The sequence below is a fragment of the Phascolarctos cinereus genome, unplaced genomic scaffold, assembly GCF_003287225.1.
Source record: "Phascolarctos cinereus isolate Bilbo 61053 unplaced genomic scaffold, phaCin_HiC Scaffold_4;HRSCAF=312, whole genome shotgun sequence".
Lineage (NCBI taxonomy): Eukaryota > Metazoa > Chordata > Mammalia > Diprotodontia > Phascolarctidae > Phascolarctos > Phascolarctos cinereus.
In genome coordinates this window covers 634,626,469-634,647,839 of record NW_027555847.1, presented here as the reverse complement: position 1 = coordinate 634,647,839, position 21,371 = coordinate 634,626,469, and the positions used below count along the sequence as shown (strand labels likewise).

Genomic DNA, 21,371 nt, shown 5'->3' with positions numbered 1-21,371 from the left:
AATATAATGACCAAATGCAAAATGCATTCAAAAAAATCACTATATGTTGAGAAATATGTAACTTTATCAATATGCATCCAGAGCTGCAAAAAAAATAAATAAATAAATAAAATAGGATTTAGAGCCCTGGAAGAGAATTTAAAGATCTTCTAATCAGACTCTCACTTTAACGATGAAAAAAACTGGAACACAGAAAGATTAATTTGCCCAGAATCATATAAGCAGTAAGCATCAGAGAAAGAATTTGAATCTAGTTCTCCTCTGACTCCCAAGATCCTTCATTTATTAATGCTCATTTCATACAAGTCCTTAAACATCCTGCTGGGATCTGAACCCAGAACTTTTTGTGTATAAGACAGGTGCTCTATAATGTAAATATCTACCGCTTTTAAAAACTCATAATTTAAAAACAATGGGCACACACATCTTCATACACCTGGCAAGCATAAAAGGTGATATTTCTTTCATCTTACCTCAAACCTCATTAGCTAATCTAAATTAAATAGAAATCCAGAGTTAACAAAAAAAAAAATCACTAAATTAATCGTCCACAAATGGTTAATAATTTAAGGGAAAATGAGTTCAGGTAATCTACTCCATTCTTTGGGAAGGATATACATGAGAAATCAAAGCAAAGATAAATATCTGTGTCAAGATTCCCTACTAAGAAAAGAAGGTAATAAAACCAAAACGCTGCAGCCAGTGACTCTTCCTGCCTTTCTCTAAGGTTCACTTTAGTACCTCGAGGACCTGGGATTTCCTCCATGTGGGTACTCACTCCTCTGACATAGGTCCTTCAGTAGCTCATGGTATTCACAAAAATTGCTGTCGTCAAAAATTTCAGTACATGTGGATACCCTGATGACTGAACACTTTGAACATAGTTGGCCTAGTCTTTAGCCTGTAATGGTTTATATTACAAATATTCAGAACCTATTCTACAGTCTCTGGAGAACGAATATAGAAAAGAGAAAGACAAAAACATGGCTTTACCAATTCTCTGTTAATTTTAATCTGTCTTTTGAAAACTGAATACTATAAGATTCCTTGTTTTTTAGCACAACCATTTATTCACAAGCAGAATTTAATATAATTTGTCGCTTCTTGGATTCCTAGTCATCATCAATAACAAGCATTTATTAATCACTTATTATATCCCAGGAATTGTGCTGTCATAAATCTAATGTTAAAGTTGGCACAACAGAAGGTTTTAAGCTAGCATTACACTTTTAAATTAAATTACTTTATCTGGTCTAAGATAACAATATGAGAAACAGATCAAAGTGTTTTGCCTTATGGAATGGCTTTGAATAGTAGAGGACTAGGTAACTTAAGTCCAAATAAATTAGAGGTTCTTACAGGATGAAAGGATGGATCCTAAATTTTTTTCCTTTATTACATATCAATATCAAAATTGAAGTCTTGTGGGGCATTCTGTTTTAGTAAAAAGAAACATAACTTTAAGGAACAGAAGAAGGAAGGAAATGCACACTTCAAAACTCTGTGCAAAGAACCTTACAACTATTATCTCATTTGATCCTCACAACAACTCTGGGAGGCAGGTACTATTACTACCCCCATTTTACAATTGTGTAAATTGAGGCAGAGTTTGAGTGACTTGCCCAGGGTCACAGAGCTAGTATGTGTTTGAAGCTAGATTTGAACTCAAGTCTTGCTGATTTCAAGCCCAGCATTCTGTCCACTATGCCACCTAGCTTCCTCAGCTATTTCACAAAGTAAACTTTTTTTTTTTAATGAACAATGCTGGACTTTAAAGCCCTGGAATCTTTAATATCAGATACACAGTAGTCTGTCTAGGATCCAAAAACAACTTTTCCCAAAAATCTCTTCAGTGCTGCACCACTGTGCTTTGGTTCAGAAGGGCTAACTTCACATGCCACGTCATCGTAAAATTCTTGGTCTCTCTTCAGAGTTTCACTGAGAAGATTCCCAAGGTATTAATTAATTAAAATGATGACTTTATGATCTGAGTTACCAAACATTTAGGGAAGTCATAAATTCATTAAAAATAAACAACAGCTTATTAGTAGCTGAAGATTTTTTAATCCATCAATATCCCATGGCTTCAGAAACTTCCTAATCAAAGAAAGTACTTTTAATATAGAAGTAAAATAAGCCTTCATTTCCTTATCAACTACCATATTCTGAAACTGCACAAAGGTAACCAGTTTCTGACATTTCAATAACAGTTTCTGTTTCAAATAGATGAATAAAAACTAGACAGGGAATTATCCCTAGAAAGAAAAAGTTTATGATGATACAAAAACTTTCCAAATAATGCATTAATCTTATCTTTACAACAGTTACTAAGAATAGATGGATATATCCCCCAGGATTATTTGAAAATTTTAAATTATATTAATTTCACTACTATACGCAAGTTTTTCTCAGGAAGAAACTTTTAGGTTTGAACAAAAGTATAAGTGATAATTTGTAGGCAGTAAAAGGAAAAAAGTTAATTGATGTATAAGGTTACACAATTAGTAAGAGTTAAGACCAGTATTTAGGTGACCTGCCTACTACTTCAGGACTGTATTCACTAAGAACTCACACTGTGAATTAGAAACCTCTGAAACCTGGTTATGAATAAGAAAACATACAAAAACTGACCTTTACCTAGTAGTAAGATTAACAAAGTGCTTTACATGCAATATCTCACTTGATCCTCACAACAATATTGTTATCCCCATTTCAGAGAAAATCATAGGTTAACTTTTCACGTGGTTGGCTGACTTTTCCAAGTCTGATGGGCCAAACGACTATGGAGGCCCAAACCTCACCTAGCCATTTTGCCACAAAGGAAAATTAGGTGAGAAAAGTGGCTGGATGGGTACATGAGCATCAAATACTACAAAAACAAATTTCCAAAGAAATATCAATAAAAGGATTTTTAAAATCTCAATTATTATAAAAAGACATATGACACCTTAAATTGGGGACATGTAATGGCCAAGCAATAAGGCCATGCTGAATAACCACTTGAGGTAGAAGTTAAGAAATAATAAGGTAAGAGAATAAATATCCTCCTTTTAAGAGAAGAATCTCATTTCCACAAGAGAGAGATCTCTAAATCAGATAGATCTTTGTTCTAAAGGTTTTATTTTTTTAAATCAATTGAGAATAGGGGATTCCAAAATTACAAAATATATATTATGTGATTGTGAGCACTGTCCTAGAATTTCAAGATGAAGTCCAAACTGGCTTCAGTTTTTAAGTATTCGAGTCCTCTTACCGGTATTTGTAAGGATATAATTTGAAAACAATGAAAGTCTTGGTGTTTTTCTTTTAATCATACCCAAACTGTACTCCATCTTTAGGAAATTAGTCTCAGAAATGAATAAAATTCCTAGTGACGAGCAAGTTTAGAAACAACATAAAATTTAAATTTAAACAGCTACAATGTCTTATGGATATTTTTTTCTTACAATTCCCAAGTATCCCCCACTTGTTAAATTATAAAGACTATCAGGTGAATTTGTATCTTAACAAGTATTAACACATTCTGGGCATTTCTAGAAACAATATGTTCTCTGAGCAAATAAAAAAAAGGCAAGCACATTGAAGTGTTAATTATTAAGACATGTCATATAGTACAACACTTTTGTAGGGCTATAGTAGGAATTTTGAGATGGTAGGTAGGCTGATACCTAGATAACAAGCAACACCAAAACAATTCATATTAAAAAAGGAGAGGGGGAGAACTGTGAATCTTGGGCTACAAGCTTAAGATTCATAACATGAATATGCTACTGAGCAAAAGTAATAGATGCAATTATATTATCTATCTATTTATTTGTGGCTTTATAGCTTGTTTTATTACAATATAGGGTTCTTTGACAAGGAGATGTGAAATGATGGCTAAAGAGCCCTAGAGTCAAGCCAACCTAGGATCAAATCTTGGCTTTGACACTATCCACATCAGAATGTCTCATGAACTTGTAAGTCTGAATCAAAAATGAAAAAAGTTATTTATGGAAAGTACATCCTATAAGTGTTTATGTTAATATTGATACCCAAAGGCAAATTACAATTTTGATGCGTTTAGAACAGTAAATGCCAGTAGGATCATAAATTTAGTCCTGGAAGACACATCAGAGTCCATTAGTTTGCTTGCCCCATTTTATATATGAGAAAACTAAAGTTGAGGGATGTTAAGGGATCTGTTCAAGGTCACCCACATATAAAGCATCCGGGTGGGATCTAAACATAATTCCTCTGGTTTGGAGCCAGCACTCTTTCCATCATACATACTCCCTGTAAGCAGGAAGTCTTTAAAGTTTTAATATATTTTTCTAATCTAAGAAGTCTCCTAACAGTTGTGAATTTTTTTTTTTGGGGGGGAGGAGGAAGAAGAGTATTATCTAATTACAAGTAAACAGAGATGCACTAGTAATTAAATGTACAAATTAACTTTAACCTTTGTAGAGGAAAGTGAAGTTTATACAAATTTATGGTAAACAACGATACATTATAACTGGTAATTTCATGTTAACAAAAGAGATACTGAAGGAATTGAATAAGATGCCCATTGTAAGGTCTATTATAGTTAGAGCTGATTATCAGGAAAATGGCTTTAGAATATTTCTTTTCAGTGTATACAGTCAATGGATAAGAGAAAAGTTCAGATATGTGCTTTCTCTAAAAGATAAGAAAATGAATAGTTTTAGAGATTTTGTTATATTAAATTTTCCCCAAACATTTCAGTCTACAAACTATTTTTTTGCTTCTTTTAGAATTGACTGAATGTAGACAGAGATTAGCTGTCCAATTCTACACTTATCATTTATTGGCATTATGTTACTTGAAACTGACTTAACTGATCTATTCCTACCAGATATAGTTAACTGGGGTAATAAGAGTTTCATAAAATTTTCAACTATGGTTAATACTATTATACAAAGAGGTAGCTAGAAATATTCTGCAGACTTTGAAAATATTTTTAAAAAGAATTTTTATATACATAATATACTTTTAAAATAAGCTAAGTATTATATAATTCAGAAAAATGGATAAATCAACTTTGATTTCACAAATTTAATCACCAAATTATTTTATGACACATTTACATTTTAAAATAATTTTTCGAGGTTTTATAACCTTGATAAAATGTGAAAAAAAAAGTTCATCATTCTGAGTCCATACATGTTTATTTGAACCAATGCTTCTTAAAAGACTATGTTAAAAATTTTTCCATGATTTAAAAAAAAAAAGTAATCTTAAGCATTAAAGTATTCATTGTTCTCCTGATCTAGAAATAAGATTGAAAAATATTTTTCTGGTATGACTGTCTTTGACCCCAATTACCTGAAGAATATTATATAATATACTTCAAAAAAAATTTTTTTATTAAAAAACTACCCACTTATCCTGAGGAGACAGGGCAGGGAAGGGAAGTCTTACTGGGCTGCATGATTTGAATTACTGATATTTCACTTAAACTTGAATTAGGCCCTCACTGTTTTAGTAAAATTTTAAATTTTCAATTATCTACTTACATTTTTTGTTTATGTTTCAATCCCTTTACAAGCAAGTATTAGTTCTATTTAATAGGAATGCAAAGCAGACAGGAAGTAGACTGTAAGTAGAAGTAAGACTCATGCTCAGAAATGTCAAGTTCAGACAGTAAAGAAGCCTTACAAAAAACAATTTTAAAGAGACAGAGGGACCCTATCTCCCCTCAAAAAATAATTTATGAATTTTAGATACATATAATTATATAAGCATTTTTTTTTAAATTGAGCCTGTTTTGGAAAAAAAAATCCCCAAACAAAACAATTTGCATTTGCTCCTGAAACTCAAGAAATACTTTACTATACTTTAAATACTTTAATTGGGGAACACTAATAAAAATTTTTAAAATAAAATATTTGTCTCAAAATTGTCAAAAATTAGATAATACATCCATAGTTCTTTTGACCGCAAGAACCATAATAATGGAAGCTGCATAAACTAATTTTTAAGAATCACAATTACTACATCTTCCAAAATAGCTTACTATGATCAGATGTTATAGCATTCAGAAATTGGCCATATGGAAAGAACAACTTGAAGGATAAATGAGAATCGACAAGGACCTCAGAAAATTCAGGGGGAAGGAAGGGAATGGGAGAGGTCCTACATGTTACTGCACAAATACAAACCTATTGCTATTTTAGTTAACAAACCTAAACTGATAAAGAGCAATTTTCTATACCCTATAACTATAAACCTAACTATTTATAAACTGAATCTTTTTACCTGACACTGTTGAAGCTACTCTTCCATCAGTTACTGCTTTGGAAGAATGATATGAAATCATCTGTATATCTTCCTTTTCTGTACTGGGGTATTCATTAAAAGAGGATTCTGTGGTTACGGATGCTGTAACCTCCGAACTACGGCTTAAGTCAAGAGGGAGAGAGGGTCCAAGCTTCTCAAGTGACACATGAGCAACATCAGGTACTACATAAAAGAAAGAATGTAATAAAATATTAATAGAGAACATCAATTTGGATTAAAGTGTTATACAAGTGCTTATCAGTCCAAAAGATGTCAGTAGAAAAAAGCAGAAATGTCTTAGTTTTCAACTCATTTTTATGATTTAGATTTTTTTTCCTTTGTTTTCTGTGTTCTATATTAAATTAGAATACATTACCCTCAGGCACTGATGGCTCTTGCTGATTTTGAGAACTGATGGAGAACACTTTTCCATCAGTGATTGGAGAGGGAGAAGAAACCTTTTCTACAGAATCATCAGGCAACGGCAAAGTGGCTAAACGCTGTGATCTTCTTCTTCTCTCACTATGTTTGGAAGGTCTAGGGGAATTCACGGATTGTGATGGACCTAGAAAAAGATCTTTCAATGTTCATGAAGCAGAGATATGCCAGGCTCATCTTATAATATTTTAGTGACTAAAGAAGGGATGTGCTTTATGCTCAAATTCAATTTGGTGTTCCAAAAGCCACAGGAACTAGAATCACCCAAATGGGAATTATTCAAGGGCAAAATATGGTCCCTCATTGGCAAAAAGTTAATGAGTGAAGCACTCAACTCTAAAATGTACTATCATCAAGAGTTTAAAATATTTGGGGTTGTCTATTTTAAGTAATATGAATACGCTGACTTGGGGGGAATCTTGTCTATCAGAGATTAGCTGAGTGAATATCTGCAATTCTTCACTTAGGGAAAAATAGTTCCATTGTATTAGAATTTTTAAAAAATATGCACTATGACAAAAGAAATGACATTTATAATTTCTGGTTAGGAAAACAGTCAAGGGTAACTATGAATTACATCAAAATACTATGTGCTTTACTTTAGTTACCAGAGTAAAGCTAATGCAAATTAGCTTAGAGAACTACCCCTCTACTTTTTTACATGGATTTTTGTGAACATTTTGGGACTGATTTATCAAAAAATAACAAAAAACCATTGATTAAACATCTATTCAAGGTACAAGGCATACAAAAACATACCACCTTACATTTACATGTTTGTAAATGTGACCTAGTAATTCCTGCAACTTCCTACTAAAATGTAATACATTTTTAATGAATATTAATTTCTTTATTCTTTTTGTCTTAGACTGGCTTTTTTAAGGCACACTGTGGAGAAGATAGGATCACATAAGCCATAATATTAATAGTGTAGGTTATAGGGGAGATGTAAAAGGTGTCTAAAATGTTGGAGCTATTGCTGCTTAACAGGCACTCGATCTCTCTCTCACTCCGACAATGCCCCATCACAAATTCAAATTCAACAAACATCATTTGTTTAGTACCTACTATATTCAAGGCATTGTACAAGGCATAGTGTGTCATGATAATCAATTTATAAATCAAAATGTAGAAATAAAATTAAATTGCTATACTATTATGGAGTTCTAAGTCCAAGATATGAATATTCCTCAAAAGAAAAATACTTACCAATGTTATGTGACATTGTAGTGGATACTGATGATATTGTTTTTATGAGAAATGTCACAAAATGAAGAGTATGTAGAACATAGTTGAATTCTTGGCCCATTCTCAACCCCCCCTCTCTTTCTACCCATCCACCCTCCAAAAAAAAAGTTACTGACCCAAATACGTCTTTTAAAAAAATAATTACAAATATTAAATTTTTAAATACCCTTTCCTTTTAAAAACTATTTGGCAACTGTGAATTGAAGAAAAGAAAAACATATGCTTAACACAGTAGACCTCTTACTGCCTAAATTTTATAGTTATAAGATATGTAAGACATGGGGTATTTCAAAGAGACATGTCATTTTCATTTAGTAATTATGATTACTGATTGGTCTGTGAGTAAAAGGCACAAAAATGTTTTGATAGTGTTGCTCAGGTAGTATTATAGTCCTTTTACCTAGAACATATACATGGATTTTATAATCTGTAAGAAAACACAAGAAACCTATTGGGGCATAACTGTTGTTGACTAAAAACTACACTGTAAAGGCAGAGGTGTCAAACTACATGCAGCCTGTAAAATTCCAGAGTGCAGCCTCAACTATATTAAAATATAATTGAGAAAGATTTAACAAAATAAATAAAGATATGACATAGATAATGTTAACCTATGGTTTTCTGTGGCCTACAGGGATCCATTTCTGCTTGAGTTTGACACCACCGCTATAAGGAACCCTTTAAAAAAAAATGCTGTTCTAACTCATTAAAGGATTAGCAATAGCCCACTAAGATGTTTATTTTTTCAGTTCTATCCAGGAGGCTCCTTCCTTTTACTACCAATGAGGTAAGTGGAAGTTCATGGATACAGAAAAAATAGCATAGAGTTTTTAGATGCATTTTGTTTTTAATTTTGGAGGCTAAGGGAGGGCCAAAGGAGAGTGTGCATGTGCATGCATGTGCATGTGCGTGCATGTGTTTTGGGGGAAGAGACTGTTGTACATTAATATGTCTAAGGTAGAATTTCTGGGTCATATAAAAAAAGATTCACCATAAACTTCAATGATGAGTCTGTTTCTATCTCTCTCATTTAAATAAATCAGGCATTTGAGAGTGTTTATGTTATTAGCTATGGAGATTCGAATTAGGATGAAATTTATGTCACTGAATGACATGATTTCTCAACCACCATAATAGTCTCTGTATCATAAATAAGTCAGAAACAAGCAGTTTTACATCTAAAATAAATTTAAACTTCTCTAGCATTCCCATTAAGACTGAATTTTTTAAGAGCAACCTCATAAAAAGCAATATTAAAGACTACAATCAAAATTATGTTGCTTATAGGATAAGTAACTAATTTTTAAAAAATCTGTGCTCACTAGTTTTATTAATCACTGAAGAAGGAAGCTGAGATACAATCGTCAAATCCTCGACTTGTATTAACTCTGGGGAAAGTGGCGATTTAGGGGGTTTTATACACCCAGAAGAATCTCCAGATTCATGTTTGCATTTCTTGCTGCGAGCCTTCCCTGAAGACAAAGTTGAGGATAACAGTGCAGGTTTCTGAGTGTTGGCAGAACTGCTAATGTCAGCTTCATTTTTTTTCTGACTTTGAGGTTTAGGTGAAATCTCCTGAATAAATAATAAAAAATTGATATTTTTATTTCGGTTTCTTCACTGTTCTTGTTTTCTACTTTGATTGTTAAGCAACTTTAGTATCCAAAAAAACATTGTTAAGCAACACATAACATCTCTCTAGTACAAATGAAAAACCAAAAAGAACCCCACATTTTTTTTTAAAGTTGAAAAGGCCGTCTTTAAAGGGATACTGTCAATTTTGGATCTACATTTTTCCGCCATCAAATTACTATTATTTATAATGCCCTCAAAGCTTTAAAATATTGTTACCTTATAGTTTGATGAGATTTTTCTTTTGAATTTAATAAAATATTTCTATTCACTTGGATAAGTACAACTGTCAATGCCCTTGGGCATTGTAAAAGTATATAAGTAAAAAGTAGGATTTATTTTTCTGTTTCATAGCAAGAGTAGTGAATTTTGATTTTTAATTAGAAGATGTATCATTTTAAAAAATCACTTAATCGAGGCTGAATTTTGGGATGTGAAGGGTCTGACAGGTTCCCTTTAAGGAAAGATCTCAACACAGAAAACGATGACCAAATTAATAGACTGAGCACACTATCTTTAACCCATTTTAGTGTTGGAAGCCAGTTTCACAAGCAGAAGGCATTATGAAATCAGAGCTACCAGCAATGTAGAGTTAATGGACTAAGTAAAAAAAGACAACAAAAAAAAAAACCCAAACACACAAAAAAGATATAAAATGTAAGTTTAAAATTTCGTATCCGAAAATAAAATACATCACATTTTGTAGAACACTGTTTCCCCCTTCATCCTATTGTATGTTTGTGGCAAATAAAAACAAGTTTATATTTTCTGATTTTTCAGAAGTAGTATTTAATTACTTTTGTCTGCAATACGTCCTCCATGCTGGATAATCTGCATCCATGTTGGAAATAGGGTGGACTCTATAGTATTGGAATGTAATTGTTATTTTTAGAAGTCTGATGTGCCTATGTTCCTATTGTGATTTATAATCATAGTGCTATGCATTTATTTATTTTTACCAGCACAGGCTTCTGTAACAGCCCAACTATTAGGATTATGAACCACAGCTTCTTCCCAATCGGTCTCTCACTCCCATGACTAGTTGTGAGGGATGATCATCAGGTCTGCAGACCTCAGAACTTTGGAAGGTCACGATTTGAGGATAGAATAATTTTCCTTTTCTAGTGAAACACAAGAGCTCCAAGTTTCAGTGTAAATATATGCAGGCAAGTATTTTATGTATTTAGAGGGGTATCTTTGAGTGTTCTAATGGCATGGTGGATATAACACATTAAAGGTCCGTTGCAAAGCATCCCACTCAGTTGTCACCATTTTATCATTGAATCAGCTCATTAAAGATGTGAATTATGAAAGCTAGTCATTTAAGTAAATAGTCCATAAACTGGAGAGAATCCCTATGCTGATTATAGAAGGTATTGCCAGAAAATTAATTAGAGCCATAGCTTGTAAATAAACAATTTTATTGTTCATCTTCACATATGTGAAAGACATTACTACAGCATCCAGTACTCTCAAGTTACAAAGTTATTTAAAACAAGATTTAAAAACTTAAATTAATATTTTGATAAGGTGCTTAAGCTCTAACAAGGACAAATTAACATTATAAAACCTTACTGAATTGTTATTCATCTAATGCAGAATTTGTTAAAAAGTAAATATAACATGACATATCCCTAGTACAGTTAAATAAACTATAATATCTGTAACTAATAATCTGAGGTTTAGGGTTCAAGACAATGGATTGTAAAAAAATTAATATAAATAAAATAGAATTCATTAAAACAGTTTTTTCAGCTGTTGGCCTATGAATCTCTGTGTTTTGATTCACATATTTTGAAGAACTCTTCATTACACCTTAGCCACCTGTACAAGAGAGGCAGCTGATAATGCCTATTTACTTTAGGCCTATCAGCTATTCTGATAAAAATTCATATTTAAGGGTTTTATAACTCGGCTATTTTAATTTCCACTAGAGGTGGCACTTGAGATAAAAGTTATGAGTTTAGCTATGAAACATTTTCCCATTTAAATCAGTCTGGATAAGGAAAAGGGGAAAACAGCCTGACAACTTTTTTTAGATGCTTTTAAAAGAAGCTAATCTAACTTAAAGTTTTGCTAAATTAAGTGAGCATCCTTGTTACAAAACTTGCAAGGCCTCCCAGATTACTTTGTAAACAATAAAAATGTAAACAGCCGAGTTAGTCTAAAAGCTACTTTATGTAGCTTATCTATGGAATGTGCACTGCTTTCAGCACTAAATCTTAAAACATAAATAGTGTAGGTAATCTGTACAATCACATTCACCTCAATGGGGTTCTGCATAATAAAAGATTGACATTGTAATGAATCCTCCAGAAATGTTTTACTAACCATGTCCCTGATTTATTGCATACTGAGAATAGTATAAACAGTGATAAAAAATACACAGTAATTTAAAATCTGGGATGTTAAATATCATAACACAGTAAAAATATCACACAAAATTTGGCTGATATACCGACATCATAACGGCAAAGGATTAACCGTTGTGGTAGCTATAGAAAATTAGTAAGAGACCATAAAATAACAATCAGTTTGAAAGACCACTGATTCAATACAGTATCAACGGAGGCACCAAAACAATGCAACCTCATCAAATTATGTTTAAAAACCCTGAAAAACCCAATAGGATATCAATTAAAGTTGGGTTGTCTTTTAAAGTGTGTATCTATTAAGGGAAATTGCTACTCCTTTCAAAATATTCCTTATTAAGCTACTAATAAAGAAAATTAAATGAATACAAATAAGCTATATTAAAATTACATTAAGGCTCAGATTTTAAAACAGCAGAACCAAGGAAATTCAGAGTTATGGCTATTACTGTGTCCTGGTAATCTTACTGTGCCTAGGAAATTAAGCCCTTAAGAGTATGTAAAAGCATGCACAGTTCATTATGTACAGGAATTGTGGGAGTTTGAAGGGAACCAAGGCAAAATCTAGCAACCTTAATTTAAAAATTCTCAATTGGGCAGCATTAAGTCAAGACCCTTAATACTATCTTAACTTTTTTGTATTTACTAAAATATACATCCTAGCAAAATTGTATGGCTCATTGAACAGTTCATAAAACATACACAGTCTAACATCAATTCTTACAATAAAAAAGAAACTTCTTACAAAAGAAGTTTTATTAGTTGTCCACAACCCTGTTTAATTCACAAATTAAAAGTTTTTGTGCAGGGGTCCTTTTCTAAGCCAGTGAGAGGTATAGTTCCAGCTAAAAAATTATACCCTGGGATGCCTGACTCCTCGGCTTTCAATTCTTTGGAGACAGTGATTTTTAATGTCAGTCTAACGAAAATTGAAATTACTTTTGTAGTTTACTTTTATACCTTGGGTAAGGCAGAGAAAGAAATGTCTTCAAACAATGATTCCTATTCCTGTTTCTGAACGAAAGGGCAATTTCAATTACGTGGACACTATTATCTCCATGCCTCACTCCAGTGGGAACCTGGCAAAAAATCAAAGGCTACCATTTCATACCTGCTCCAGCATTGGAGCCGTTTCGCTGCAGCAATCTTCTTTTTTTTCAGCACCATCCACCCCAACAGCTTTGGATGCCAACAAACCTTAAGAAAAATTGCACAGAAACAGTTTGTTAGAAAAGTGTTAACTTTCACCCAATTTATTTCATCTTAAAGTGCAGAAACTGTTCTTTCCTTTCCTCACACTTTGTACCAAGTATGAAGCAGTCGATTTTGACAACTTTTAAGAAGGTACAGCCTGAAAGGCTTAATTATCACCAACATAGGCACTTCTGACAGTTGGTCAGAAGAAATGAAATATGGAGAATTTGAAGGATTACATAATATTTACACTATTTTCTTTCCCCCTTTTTTTTTCTTCTTGACAAAACCCTCTGGGAAAAATATGTTCTATAAGAAAACTTTCTAATACTCAATGTTCACAAACAATTAACAATTTCCTCCCAACTTTTAGCTTTGTAACATCATCATAGGCTGTTTATAAACAAAATAAAATGGAGAATTGACAGAACTAGAATCAAAGGCTTAGTCACAAAACTGTGAAATGGCAAGTTGCTCTGGAGATCATCTATAGTTTTATTATTGAGTTAATGAGAAGGGGGAAAAAAATCTTCCTTGAAATGTCCCTAGGAAGGTAGTGATCTTTTCATTTGCCTGAAAACTGGCCTTGATTCTCTAATCCACTTTGCTTATCTAGACACAGCTCTTTTCCTAGCCTCCTTTGGAATGTATCTCCTAATAATGATAATTCTAACTTTCCACATATATCATACTTCTTCCAACACAGGATCTTATATTTTGAGCCGGAAAAGGGTATTAGGTGCCACCAAATCCAATCCCATTATTTTACATATAAGTAAACTGAGATACAGAATGGCTGAGTAACTTGGGTCACACAGTTGCTATGTTTCAGGTTTTCCTGACTCCAAGTCCAGTGCTTTAACCCTAACATCACACTACCTCTCTATATCCTCTGTAGGAGCCTTTAGTCCTTACTAATTGAAAATGGTAGTCAAGATCTGTAACTCTCATTTACAAATCAAATGATAAACTACATAACTGTATCTATTTTTCCCCTAGAAATGACACCAATTCTCAACTCTGAGTCTAGATTGTGTCATCTAGGAGAAGATGAAGTTTTACTAAACTTAAAAATCTTGTCTTAAATTACTAACTGAAAGAATGACTTAATGTCTTCTCTCAAGGCAGACACATTTTGTACTGTCCATTTCAGACAGAGAATAATCCCAGTCACTGGTTGAAACCACTCTATCTGTAAGATCATCAGAAGTTTAAAGTGCCATTTCAGAGCAAGCCAATTATAACCCTAAGTAGTATGAAGGAAACCACTGTCCAGCCATACAACAATTACTGCCATCACATGCTTCAGGATTAAATAGCTAGAAATATTTATAATATCATGTACGAAAATATGCCAACAACACATGAAACATGGATTAGGATGACAAGGCAATGTTTAATTCTTTTATATAAATATCATTTTTATTCCCAATGATTCTGCTATATGAGTTACATTTCATTGGCTCACACAAGAACCAAACAGTATCAAGTATCAGCTTCTCTCAGCGGCACTAAAAATGCTAGTAAGAGCTAGCACTATTAACTAGCTAAATGTCTAGCAATCAGCAGCAATGAATTTAAAAGGCTCAAGAAAACAGAATTCTCAAATAGCAATGGCTCTATAATGAAAATATTATTTCACCCACTGCCCTTTTGCATTTGATACTGAAAACATTCTACAGAATAATCTAATTAATTTTCCCATGCCTAAGATTATGTCTTAAATTACCTATTTAATTTTCTTATTTTCAGAATTAGTTTAAAAACCTAGCACACCAGGAAATAAACAATTTTCATTTCAAATCCAATCCTAATGCCATACAATAATATAGCTGTTGGATATCTGTTAGCATGCTACACTGAGACAATGCAACATGGAACATCACTAACAATCACTTTCATTTCACTTTTCTCTACCTGGTATTACAGAAAAAAATCAAACAATCATTGAAAATTAAAAGTAAAATGACTAGGAAATCTCTAATTCCTTGCTTGTGGGGAAAAGCCACCTAATTATAAATTTTACAGCTTCAGTTTTAAAGGGACAATTATTTTAAATTTATAGAATTACAGTGATACACACAATCTCAGAATTAGAAGAAACACTGGAGGCTATCTAGTCCAAACATAAATGTGTCCTTTGTTTTTGTTTCGCTTTTTAAACATTCAATTTGTTATACAACATGCTAGAAGGTCTAGCTGGTAGGACTGGAATAGCAAATAAATTTGGCTTTAGCAATCTTTAAGTGGTAACCAAAGAAAAGAGACTACTGTAACATGCAGCAAAAGTAAATACAATATTAAAACCATGTGGGGAAATACTGAGAAACTACAAAATGAAAAGCCAGTGAGGTACTGCAACAGTTTTCAATGGAAATTTAGACAATTTCTATCATAAAATATGAAATTACAGCATTCAGCTATTGTAGACAATCACTTAAAAGAGGGATTTCATTTTAAGGACCTGTGAAGGAAAAAAATAAAACCACATAATAGAAAGAAAAATCAGACAATTTATTTAAAAGTTACTTAAAAATTAAACACATCAACCTTGATGTTGGAAGTCAACTGTGGCCAGAGACCCCTACACCTCAACAATGAAAGGATCTTTTATAGATTAAAAAGTTCATGTAAACTGGAGACAAAGGAAGAATCAGAAAACAAATGGGTACTTGAAGAAAAAACACACTTTTACATTGAAACATGGATTAGGGACTCATGTCCATCTATAGTTAACTAATTCTTAACTCATCCAATAATTCTTTATTCTTAAAAAGTTATTTCAGTAACCATGGAACATCCTCTTGAAGAACAGATTAGTAAGTACCAACTGGGAAGAAATAAATTAATTTTGAAATACGAAATACATCATTGTCAATATTTGTTCCTCCAAGAAGAAGGTAGAGTATAGAGGTAATTATTCTGGAGGCTAGTATTAATCATTTTCTGAAATTTGTTTACTGTCAGCTAACTATGTATAAATACACATATATGAATACATACATATGTGTATATATACTGTCCCTGAGTATATACATACTGTTGTTTTATTGAGGAGGTTGGATTCAGTGGCTTTTAAAATCCCTTTCCAACTCTAAATGTATAACCCTATGTTGGAAAAAGACACACACACGTATGTGTATGTATATGTATGTATGTATGTATGTATGTATGTATGTATGTATGTGTATGTATGTATGTATGTAGGCATACACAAAAAATATTACATGACAAAAATCCTGCTTCACCCATCTACAAATTTTCCAAGCTGAAATATTTCTAGCTACCCTGTATAATTATAAGCATGGAATTAATAAAGGGGTAGAATAAAATGATTCAGTTTTAAAATTGTTCCATTGTTTTGCATCCTGAGATTTCAAAGCAATTAATCCCTTCTACAACCCTAAGCTTTTTCACCTTTTTAGGACTGGGGAGAATTTTTCAACATGGTGTTAGTGGTTTTGGAGTCTAGCATCTGGGTTCAAGACCTGGTTCTGCTGCTTGTTACCTGTGTCAAGTAGAGCAGGTAGTCTATTACCTTCTCTGGGACTCAGTTTCCTCTTCTGCAAAACGCTGAGTCGGACTGACATGTAAGGTCTCTTCCAGTTCTAAAGCTATGATTCTATGTTCTTTAATTGAACTTGTAAAATAAGTCCCATTAAAGCAGGAGAAATAACTGTCACAAGCTAACAACAAACTGCTCAGTTCTAAGCCTTGGGTTTTGTTTTGTTTTTTAAATATTATCTAGACTTATTACTAAATGAAGTCTTAGAAACAAGATGTACATGACAACTGCTGCTATGTCTTTTCCTATTTCCTTGACTATTCATATACTTATCAATAAAAATACAATTTATGAATTACTTGGCCCCATGGAACAGACTGCAGACTTTCAACTGTATCTTTAAGTTGACTCTATAAATTAATTTTTAAATATTATGCATATAGCAGATACTATGACTTACAACAAGTTGTGATCTATATGGAATGGTAGTGAATTGTGTCAAAAAAAATGTAAAAAACATGTAGTTACAGGATCATGCCTATTAGTTGAATTAAACTACAGAACACTATTTTTAAACCCTACGAGTGTCTCTACAAAGCATCTTCTTAACCTGAGGTACACGATTATTTTTAAAATACTTTGAAAATTGTTTTTCAGTATAATTGGTTTCTTTTGTGATCCATATGTTTTATTTTATGCAGTTAAAAACACTATTCTCAAAAGGGGTGCACCAGAGTATCAAAAGGGACTACGATACAAAAAAAGGTAAGAACCTCTGCTGTAAAAACAAGGATAAAAACAAAAAGTGTAGAAATTATGATGAAAATGTGGAAAGGAGTAAGCATACAAATTAATATTACTCTGAGAATGATCCACTTGGCTGCTTCTGGTTTCAAAGAAGTATAAATAGGAAGTAGGAGGGGAAATGATTCAGAGCAGAGACCTACTGCTATGAACACAACCAGATTCCTGGGGTATAAGAGTGAACATGGTAGAGTTCAAATATATCATATTCAAAGACAAAAACACTTTTGCATGGTAGTTGTATTTCTCACTGTTTCCTATCAATTACAGATATAATTTATATGAATATAGGCAATTTAGCAGTTCAACCAAGGCCACAGACATTAAGTATATGTTTCTTTTATATACAGAACTGTTACAATACAAGAATATGAATATACACATCTACATGAGAACTGTTAAAGAGATCAATCTTCTGAGTAAAGAGAGGAATCTGATCAAGTGCTCATACTATTCTGACAGTATATGATGTCTCATGCTTTTCTGCTGTTGCTGCTGCTAAGGGTTTACTGATCCACTCAAGGTGCCCAAGAGACACTGAAGAAGTTGCACCACAGTGGCTTCACTTCTCTCTCACAATAAACAGAGGCTGTTACTAAGAAATCATCCATGTGTCCTCTTGGGAGGCACAATGCAGAAGGGCTCTATTTTATCCCACTACTGTGGTCTCAAGGTTAGTTACAATTAATATATCCTTATGAGTTAAAGTGTCATTACATTATTATCCCAGTTCATCTTCTTCAAAGAGTCACATGAAGGGGCAGCTAGGTGGCACAGTGGATAGAGCACCGGCCCTGAAGTCAGGAGGACCTGAGTTCAAATCCAGCCTCAGACCAAACACTTGACACTTACTAGGTGTGTGACCCTGGACAAGTCACTTAACCCCAACTGCCTAAAAGCAAAAAAAACCCAAAAAACAAAAAAAACAAAGAGTCACATGAGTTCCCAGTAAGGTAGTAGAAGGTATACTGAGTCATATCAAAACTAAGTAATCAGTATTTAAAAAAAAAACCACAATATTGGAAACCTAGGGCCTTTATCTCAAGAGTATAGCACTTCCATCTTCTCCAAATCCTGCTTTTGCAACAGAGCTGTTTCTCTTTAAATCACAGGAGTTAGAACAACTCTGTTCCACTCTTGCGATAGGATGTTACACAAAGTTATAAATTCCAACAAAGGATGGGGTCTGAAAATGCCACCACAATTCCTAATTCAGTAAGGATGTGGCTCTCTCCAAAGCCATTAGTGTTTCTACTCTTAAGAAATAAAAGGAAAGGATGCAGTTATCTTTAAGAAATGAGAAAGAAAAAAGTTCCTCCCTAAGTTCTAATGAATGGGGAGAGGGATGCAAGAGACAACAAGCAAAGAATAAAATTAAACTTTTTAACATTTCCATGGTTATGAATCAACTGAAAATTCACTAAATGAATGTTACAATGAAGTTTGCTAGTAGATTCTACTTTTCACTTTAATTACTCCTGGTAGCTCAGTGAATAGAGCGCTGAACCTGGAGTCAGGGAGATCTGAGTTCAAATCTTCCTTCAGACAGTTACTAGCTATGTGATACTGGCAAGTTAGTTAAAAAAAAAAAGAAAGAAAGAAAAATCACTATTTGCCTCAGTAAAATGAGCACTTAAGTTAATATTTGTAAAGCTGTTAGTAAATCTTAAAGCACTATATAAATGCTAGTTGCTCTAAAGAATAATTTCAACTACGAAATAGCATACTGTCTAATGGAGTTAACACCCTCATTGAAAAACGTTGGCAATATTAATTACTGGATTAAAACAATCTGAATCATATGATATTTAGCATAAATCAATTAATAAGCATTTATTAAGCACCTACTCTGTGGCAGGCACTGTGCTAAGTATTGGATGCAAATAAAAGAATGAAACAATTACTGATCTCAAGGAGCTTACTTTTACTAATATCTATTAAATGATTCCAGAAAAATACTTTGTCTAATAACAAAAGCATTATTATGGACAATTAGCTTCACATAAATATTTTATGAACTGGTAAATAGTTGAACAGCATCACAGTGGGATTTCACAACTTTACACGAGTCTATTTATTATGATGCATTAAGACATTAATGAGAAATGTTGATTAGTGTAACCTTATGAAGGATATGACCACATACAAGTTTTACCCTGCAATGGCAAGTCTAGAATTCTATTAAGTGAAATCAAATGTTTTATTTAAAAACAAAAAGACTAATAATTTTAAGTTTTAGATAATAAAAACCTCTCTAATCTTAAAATAAGATTAGTGGCCTCCAATTATTAAAAATAAAAATATTTATATGCAGTGAAATTACTTTAAGAGTTGTAAAGCAGATTTAGACCCTTTCCAAAACAGTAATGTTGTTATTTCATTTATTAACTGGAAATAGAAATGAAATAAACTTCTACATCAGAGGTGATTTATTGTACATTATTTTGTTAAGTAAAGAACAAATATTAACAGACCTACATTGTCTAAAGAACTGACAAAATAATTATTCAGAAACAAAATTTTATCTTTCCAATGAGATGTGATAGCATCTTAAAAATCTACTAAACTGAAGAAAGAAAAATTACTTACATCAAAAAATTCACATCTCTCAAAAAAATCACAATAAATAAGTTTGCACAGGTCTGCAGGAAAAGTAGTACATTTCTTACACTGAAAATTATTCTTACTTCTGAGTTGATTAAAGAATATCACATTTTATAAAATTTAACCTCTATGATCCTCACAACATCCCTGTGAGGTAGGTGCTAGTTTTCCTATTTTACAGAAGAAAAATATGGCAGAGAGTCGCAGGGGTTTAACAAAGATTTGGGGGGTTAGGGGGCAGGGGGGAGGAGAAACCACAGTAGAACTGGATTTCATCAATTACATAAGTGCCTGTCCAGACAAAAATAGCTTGAAATGTTATATAAATTATTTCTGAAAAAATAAGTGGTAGATACAAGAAAACTTTAATTCCCATCACTCCCAAACCCAGCCAAAAAAAAAAAAAGTCATCACAGTTTACCAGTAATCTTGTTAAGACGAGCTCTCTTTGCCTGAAAAGAGTTGCCTTGATTACTTTTCCTCTTGTGTGATAATGTGCTCTCTGGCTGTGGAAAGACCATCTTTGGAACAGTCTCTACGTGGAGTCCTACTATTAACAAAATACATATATATGAGTTTATCAATAAATTTACAATTAAAACACACAAATATCTCATCACTTTAATGACAATACAAAAAGAACATTTTGTACATAAATTTCATATTTCTTGAGGAGGTGAAAACAGAAGGCATTAGGACTTTTCTGATAGTATACCCAATCCTGTCCAGATTGATCAGAACACGGCACAAGCCTGAATCCAGTATTCATTCCTCATATTCTAAAGGCAGGAAAAGAGAGAATCCTAATTTCACATCATCTTGGTCATCTGAATTACTTTGACTAGCCAAAATTTGCAATCAAAAAAGCTGGCACAAAAAAGCATAAAATTGATAGGCTTCAAAATTACGGCAAAAATAACCATTAGTATGCTATATATTATTAATAAAATGTTATTGAGAAATTGATTTTTTGGCCAAGAAAATCAGAGAAAAATAGCCTTTCCACTTCAGATGGCCACCCAGATAATTATTTCTACATCCCCTTCCACAGGAATTGCTATGTATTTACCAAGAACATTACAGTCTACAACAGAGGCATCAAGTTTGCAGTTCCCAATTTGGCCAGCAACATTCCTGATTAAAATGTAATTGGGAAATAGTAAGCCAGGTTAAAATACAACAGAATACAGATAATATTAATATGTGGTTTTCAATGTCAACAAACAACCACAGGGATTATGTACAGTGTAGTGGCCCTGTTTCTATTTGAGTCTGACACCACTGATCTACAAGTT

The 21,371-nt window shown here is 32.8% G+C and overlaps 1 protein-coding gene across 19 annotated transcripts in view; it reads right to left on the bottom strand.

Moving 5' to 3' along the window:
- Window positions 1-21,371, bottom strand: part of PHF20L1 (PHD finger protein 20 like 1) — a 132,008-nt gene that overhangs the window by 63,077 nt on the left and 47,560 nt on the right. For 10 of the 19 annotated variants that reach the window (XR_013486340.1, XM_078153742.1, XM_078153749.1 and 7 more), the window contains 5 exons: window positions 20,498-20,626; window positions 13,081-13,166; window positions 9,288-9,540; window positions 6,656-6,844; window positions 6,259-6,462 (listed from right to left, as the gene is read on the bottom strand). Coding sequence is in view for 18 of the 19 variants with exons in the window: in XM_078153742.1 (XP_078009868.1) it covers window positions 6,259-6,462; window positions 6,656-6,844; window positions 9,288-9,540; window positions 13,081-13,166; window positions 20,498-20,626 (861 nt within the window). In the remaining variant the exon portion in view is untranslated. Of the gene's footprint in view, window positions 1-6,258; window positions 6,463-6,655; window positions 6,845-9,287; window positions 9,541-11,001; window positions 13,167-20,497; window positions 20,627-21,371 lie in introns of those variants that run through there. The other 9 variants (XM_078153745.1, XM_078153746.1, XM_020997923.2 and 6 more) reach the window with 4 other exon arrangements.